The sequence below is a fragment of the Doryrhamphus excisus genome, chromosome 10, assembly GCF_030265055.1.
Source record: "Doryrhamphus excisus isolate RoL2022-K1 chromosome 10, RoL_Dexc_1.0, whole genome shotgun sequence".
NCBI classification, from domain to species: Eukaryota; Metazoa; Chordata; class Actinopteri; order Syngnathiformes; family Syngnathidae; genus Doryrhamphus; species Doryrhamphus excisus.
In genome coordinates, this window is record NC_080475.1 from 12,447,811 (window position 1) to 12,454,188 (window position 6,378).

At 37.3% G+C, this 6,378-nt stretch overlaps 2 protein-coding genes across 3 annotated transcripts; both read right to left on the minus strand.

The window, feature by feature from the left end:
• Window positions 1–568: 568 nt before the first annotated feature.
• Window positions 569–2,624, minus strand: micos10 (mitochondrial contact site and cristae organizing system subunit 10). Its single transcript, XM_058085445.1, has 4 exons — window positions 2,482–2,624; window positions 1,502–1,549; window positions 1,317–1,417; window positions 569–743 (listed from the first exon to the last, which is right to left on the minus strand). The coding sequence occupies exons 1-4, from the start codon at window positions 2,543–2,545 to the stop codon at window positions 735–737; spliced, it is 222 nt and encodes a 73-aa protein (XP_057941428.1). The 5' UTR covers window positions 2,546–2,624; the 3' UTR covers window positions 569–734.
• Window positions 2,625–3,306: 682 nt separating this feature from the next.
• Window positions 3,307–6,298, minus strand: sike1 (suppressor of IKBKE 1). 2 transcript variants are annotated; one of them, XM_058084178.1, is made up of 5 exons: window positions 5,865–6,298; window positions 5,219–5,321; window positions 5,002–5,144; window positions 4,810–4,923; window positions 3,307–3,846 (listed from the first exon to the last, which is right to left on the minus strand). In XM_058084178.1, the coding sequence occupies exons 1-5, from the start codon at window positions 6,021–6,023 to the stop codon at window positions 3,715–3,717; spliced, it is 651 nt and encodes a 216-aa protein (XP_057940161.1). In that variant the 5' UTR covers window positions 6,024–6,298; the 3' UTR covers window positions 3,307–3,714. The 2 variants fall into 2 exon arrangements, with proteins under 2 accessions (XP_057940161.1, XP_057940160.1); XM_058084177.1 differs by having other exon boundaries at window positions 5,219–5,324; window positions 5,865–6,294.
• Between the last annotated feature and the right edge of the window lie 80 nt (window positions 6,299–6,378).

Here is a 6,378-nt window from a genome sequence, read left to right on the forward strand (position 1 = left end):
CAATTTTTCCACTTAGCCGCTGCAATTTGTTTGTACACTAGGTTGGGAATCACTGGTCTCGAACCTTTTTTTTATCCACGGCACGTTTTTTTACATTGGAAAAAACTTGCCGCACACAGCTAACCACCTCACGTGCATCACTAAGTCAATTGGAGGAACGAGGCAATCAGGTACGTGTTGCCACACGGACGATTATTACAGTGCTCTGCCGGTCTTTACACTACAGCCACTCGACAATAACATAATATTTGCCGAAAATGAATCACCGGTCTAGAAGACTTTGAGTGGAATGGGCGAACAAACCCTTTCCCTGACTGACTTATAAGTATAAAATAAACCTAAACTCACTTATTTGTTCATCTAATACGCATAGAACAGTAAACAACACAGCTGTCTGATTTCTTAGTGTCGTCAGGATTAATTAAACGCTGCATTGTTCATGTAATGATGTGTTCAAGCACACTGGTAAGTATGGGACAGACAAATACTCCTTTATTGGTCTGCTACCACTGTGATGATATCATTCATTTGCATTTATTTGTCAAGACAAGACAAGACAACCACCATAGCTGTTTTGGTATTGCTTTTATTACATAAACTGATCCATACTGGGAGACGGTCTGTGTCCAACAAGTGGACATCGGCATCCAATAGGAGACGAGTGCAAATGTTGACTGTCACACAAGCCAAGCATTTCAAAAAATAAAAAAAGACAATCCCTCCATGCCTTGAGGTTATTGAGCCTGTTGGACAAAACACATATTGGTTACATAAATGGCATCAAAAGTCACGTTATATACAGTGGTGTGAAAATATGTTTGCCCCCATCCTGATTTCTTTTTTTTTTATTCCTCTTTTTACATTTTGGAATGTGCATGTCCAATTACATCTGGTGTAAAAGTAACAATGTCTTTCAGAAAAAGAATATCATACCAACAGTAAAATATGGTGGTGGTAGTGGGATGGTCTGTTTTGCTGCGAGTTTCAACTTCAATTATAAACTGCATTTAGTGTTCAGTTGTGTTTTCATTGACTACTATTTAAATTTGTTTGATGATCCAAATCATTTAAGTGTGACAAACATGCCCAAAAAATAAGACCTCAGGAAGGGGACAAACACAACTGATGCAATGTGTGGTTGTAGACCACCACCATGTATCCCACCAGGCATAAATAGGTTATTATTATTATTATTTCTCATGCATAAATAGATGGCGGACCATTTGGAGTGTAGTTGCGCTCCCTAGTGGTCAACTACAGCTTGACATGAAAATCAAAAAGCACTGTAGCTATGTTGTAAACTGTGTTATACTAACCTTTTTATGCAGCAAGTAATGTAACCTCAGGTCATTCTGACAGTTAGCATAAGCCATGCCGATCCCCATTCCTGAGCCCAGTGTAATGGGCCATGTGTGCCCTAAAAAAACAAGAAAAAGTCAAAATATAATATAAATACAGCATATAGGCAATTTTTTTTTAATCCACAGCAAAGCCCACTTACGTTTGAAAAAGATGACAGAAAAGACAATTCCTAAGCCCAGCCCCGTGCCTGAAACAAGGTAAAGATGTGCGCATTCATTACTAACATACACAATATACTTCTATACTGTGATTTGTCTGCCCTTTATAATGTCTAAGGGGCAGACTGCTTTTCATTCAGGTTAATAATGTGAGAACACCAATATTTTGTTAACTCATTCACTACCAAAGACATCTTTTATGTTGTTTTTAATGCAAAAATAAGTGTTGTGGCATTGTTGTTTATATAATTTGGCTCAAATATGCTTGCTTATTATTGAATACAAAGGAAATTAAAACATATATCAATATAAATTGATATAACGTAAGATAATAGTACCAATGTAATAGTAACCAAATATACCAATATAATATGTACCAAATATAATAGTAACAATAAAACCAGCAAAGAAGTGGAGCCAATAATATAGAAAATATATAAAAGGTATATGATATAGAAGGAATATTGTATACACAACCAGTCAAAGGTCCTAATGTTATTGAATGAGAAAGTGTGACTGAGGGCTAGCTCTATACAACTATCTCCATTAAAATAATAATACTGGAAAATATATGAATATACAGTATAAATGATATAAAATAATATTTACACAATGAATTGGCATTTTGCCATAATGAAATGAAAATCAAAATAATAAAAATAACGTGTATTCACTCAAGTTGACGATTGCTTATTTATGCTTCAAACCTGGGGATTGCGATTTTTTCCCCCACAAAGATAGTAAAGCTTTAAGGTTTTATTAGTGTTTAAAAAAGTGCATATATATTTAATTTTGCTTGTAAATATCACAATAATAGCATTGCTCTCGTCTGACTGGTGGACATTGGCTTGCCCTTTATAGCTAGCGAGTTAGCTTCCTGACCACTCAATGACAACTGTGTTTTTTCCAGCACGTCTCGAATATTTCATGACAATTAGACGTTAAAATATGAAATATTTACCAAGCTTAATAACACCGTCCGCCAGACATCGGTCCCACTTTTTCCCCAGCTCTTTCTCAGACATGCTGAGCCTTTTTAGCTTGATGCAGAGAGTGGATGTGTCAACGGTTTGACTCTCGTGCTGCTTTCAATGACACTGGTAATGAAATATGAGCTATTCGGTTTAGAAAAAAATGGCGACAGTGGGACGCATGCTTGAAATAGAATAGAAATAGAATAAAGACAATAATACAAACCTCTTCCAAAACCTGAGGATTTTTTTTAGATTTTAAGCAGCACTCAGGATGAGTTCGGGTCGCTCTTTGCCGAGCTCACATGAACGCAGCAGCACTACACAATCCTCGCGATATTATCAACCCGTCTCGTAAAGCGTAAGTTTTTTTTAAGTATTATTGTTTTATTTTATTATTATTGTGATATTATTGTTTTTTTATATATTTTTTAATTACAAACTTCAGTATAAAACAGAAAAAGCAGAATTACAGGAACATAAAAGTGCAATTCTGCAGAACAATAACATAAATAAGAAAAAGTAAATAACAAACAAAGGAATGTCCGAGGGATATTGCTTGAAAATAAGAACAACAAAAATAAAAACAATAGAAAACACGTCACTTAAGCTCGTTCTTCATATGAATTGTTTTTAGAACGTTATCCAATGTATGAAAGGTTTTTTCTTGCTTTTCTGTTTTTGATGATCAGCTCCAGTGTTTCATATAATATCTTCAGTTCAGAAGAAAACTGGTCAATAACTTACATAACTCTGGATTTTTGAATATGGAATTTTCCTAATAAACAAAGCGTAACTCAATAACAACAGCTTTCTGTAGTTAAAAGTGCCATGTTTTATTTACATTTCGACTTTATTTGACTGAAATCACAAGTCTACCATATTAACGTTCTTTTCCTTAGATGACAAAGAACTATTTTCGACATTAAAAAAAAAAAGTTCAACTGTAAAAACATCAGAGCGCTCCTGTCACAGAGGATCTTTGAATAAATCATAACAGAATAAAGCGCTACTCGGACTATAAATCATATTTGCTGTTCCTTTCTTGTCTTCCTTGAAAGCAAATATTAAATTTCCGCGCATAATTAGGAAAATAGACAACTATCATCAGTACATTATGAAAAAATGCTGTGGTATAACAGAGTGCCATCCATCCATAGTGAGCACAAAGTCAAGGACAAAGACTTTTCAGTCCTAAAAGTTCCAATGAGATGCCCTTTATATCATTTATTGGACTCGTGTTGAGCATTGTTTTCCTGTGTTGTTGCTGGTGCTGGTTGGGTGCCGTCTTCCTTTGCTGCCTCCATTGAGTCTTTGCTGATAGCCAGAAGGTCCCGCAGCTCCTTGTTCTCAATCTGACCAAGATAGTGTAAAAATGCACACTGTTTATTTTTGTCGTCGTTCACTGGCTGACTTATGGGTCTCCAGTCATATATACAGTAAACCTCGGATATATCAGATTCAATTGTTCCCACTGGTTTTGTCCGATATAAGCGAAATCCGTTATATGCGTATACCGGAAAATGTCAGTTTTACGCATATATCGGATTTATATCCGGTATATGCGTAAATCGGATTTTATCCGTTATAAAAAGGCACTTCCTTGACTATGTTTCCAATGTACCTGGACTGGGCAATGGAAAGAGACGTAAGGTAATGAGAATTTAACTTTATTGGACTCTGAGCATAACAAATTGTTAATTAAGCTAGGCCCTGTTACGCCCGTCAGGCCTACGTTATTTCAAATAGTGAGGTTAAGATCTCATTCACTGCTGTGCTAGTATTATTGACGTCACTCACTTTTATATTTGTCCTAAATCTGGGGCCAGGACAAAGACAATAGCCAGTGACATCAACAAGATTAGCATAACGATGCGGCCATCCGATATATGCGAGGGAAATTTAATGGAAATGCATTGGAACGGGACTGGAGATTTTGTCCGAAATAGGCGAAATCCGTTATAAAAAATCCGATATATGCAATGAATTTTTATTGGAAATGCATTACAGAAAAATCGGTTCTTTATCTGTCCGTTGTGAGCGAATTTCCGATATATCCGAGTCCGATATATCCGAGGTTTACTGTAATAGTCATGTGCCCCCTACTTAATTGGTTAATTAATGTTATAGACATTTTTATTTTCTGTGGTCAAAAGTTTTACATGAGCACTGATCAATCCTCCATAATTGTTTGCTAATTGTTTGACAATTATAATTATGACAATTGGCAATGCATACCCCATGTTGGTAACCAAGGACAATGAGGCTCTTTGACTCATATTTTTGCAGTATGTCCTTTAAAACCGAAATACAGTTACCTCTAACTGGGCAAGCTTCTCTCGAAGGGAGCAATAGCGTTGATCGTCCACTTGCATGGCTTGTCTCATCACCTGGCCCATCTCGCATATTCGCTCCACCTGGCTCTGCACTTCCTGTATCAGTGAAGTACAAAAATAAGCATGCATAGTCTTTTAGCAGCCATGGTAAATGCACAAATATAGCCACGGTACTTTGGCGTGATCCTCGTGCAAGGACAGAACGGGTTTGGTGTCCAACTCCTTTTTGGCCATCATCAGCTGCAACATCTGCTTACGGTAACGGCCCATGATCAGCTCTAACGTATACTGGTGCTCTTCCAGAGACAGCCACAGCTCTGTGGAGATACAAGACATGTCAACATATACTGTAAAAGAGTGGCAACAAAGTGAATATTTTTAATGAACAAACCTTTGTTTTCCTGCTGGAGTTCCTTGATTTGAGTGTTTTCTTGAGTGAGTAGAACATGAGGCTTGTACTTGATCATCTCCTGGAGCTCTGATGCGTCCTCTGCCTGCTGAGGACAAAGAAAACAGGGTGTAGGAACAGTTAAAACACTGCGTAAATGTTCCAGTCTATTGCCATATAATAAGCTCACTGTGATTACATTGCATCCAAGGCTTGTACTACGAATCATGCCTAACTTATCCAGGATCTCTTTATTTTTTGACTTAACCATTCCAAACATTGGTCAAGCTAGGATATTCTAAGTCTTGTCATGCAGCTGTTGAAGATAGCTTAGTTGTGATATACATGTAGGTGTCATCAGCATAGCAATGAAAACTAATGCCAAAATAACAAAAAAACAGGTAAATAATACAAAATAGGGGACCAAGGACAGAACCTTGAGGGACACCGGGAATGATTGCTGAGCATATATAATAAATGTCAGTATTAATTTGTATATATCATTTAATATGATGAAAAATACATTTGCATCTCTAATGCTAACATAACAGATGCATGGTACTGTCAGTTGAGTCAGTGTCAATAATTGGGGATAATTATTGCATATTTAATGTAATCTCCCATAGTATGCAACCAGTGATGTCCTTACCTTGTCTGGGACAGCATTCCCCACCTCCTTCATGCTCTGCACCCTCTGACTGAGGGCCCCCGACTGCTCGATGAGTCCCTCGGCGGCTGTGTCGTGCTCCTTTAACCTCTCCAGCAATGTCCTAGCATCTCCCAACACTTTCTCCAAAGTGCAGGCCATCTTCTTGAAGATGGTGGGTGTGTTAGCTTAACAAGATCGGTAGCTTACGAAAACGAAAACAATAACAACAGTAACACTCCTTGCGTTCTTTGTTTGTCAAAGGAGAAGCTCCTATTCTTTCTGTAGAGAATATTTCCAATGATTAATGTTTTAATGATACTAAAACAACAAAACAATGGCTAGCAAACCTTCAAAAATATTACGAAACCCACAATGTCGTCTGTTGTTGCGTGTCGACGCAGTGATGACGTCACCATCCTCGTCTTCTTCTTCTTTTTCAATCAACCTTTTTGGCGCACTTCCGCCACCTTCAGGAACGGACTGCTGATTAGGAGTTTACACTATCCCAAAACAC

What these genes read in the sequence shown, in the direction of transcription:
- micos10 (XM_058085445.1), bottom strand. Translation starts at nt 2,545, where the DNA reads ATGTCTGAGAAAGAGCTGGGGAAAAAGTGGGACCGATGTCTGGCGGAC. An exon ending in GGACGGTGTTATTAAGCTTG is followed by an intron (nt 1,550 to 2,481) that starts GTAAATATTTCA and finishes ACCTTGTTTCAG; the next exon opens with GCACGGGGCTGGGCTTAGGA. An exon ending in TTCTGTCATCTTTTTCAAAC is followed by an intron (nt 1,418 to 1,501) that starts GTAAGTGGGCTT and finishes TTGTTTTTTTAG; the next exon opens with GGCACACATGGCCCATTACA.
- sike1 (XM_058084177.1), bottom strand. Translation starts at nt 6,023, where the DNA reads ATGGCCTGCACTTTGGAGAAAGTGTTGGGAGATGCTAGGACATTGCTG. An exon ending in ACTCCAGCAGGAAAACAAAG is followed by an intron (nt 5,145 to 5,218) that starts GTTTGTTCATTA and finishes GTATCTCCACAG; the next exon opens with AGCTGTGGCTGTCTCTGGAA. An exon ending in TGCACGAGGATCACGCCAAA is followed by an intron (nt 4,924 to 5,001) that starts GTACCGTGGCTA and finishes TCACTGATACAG; the next exon opens with GAAGTGCAGAGCCAGGTGGA.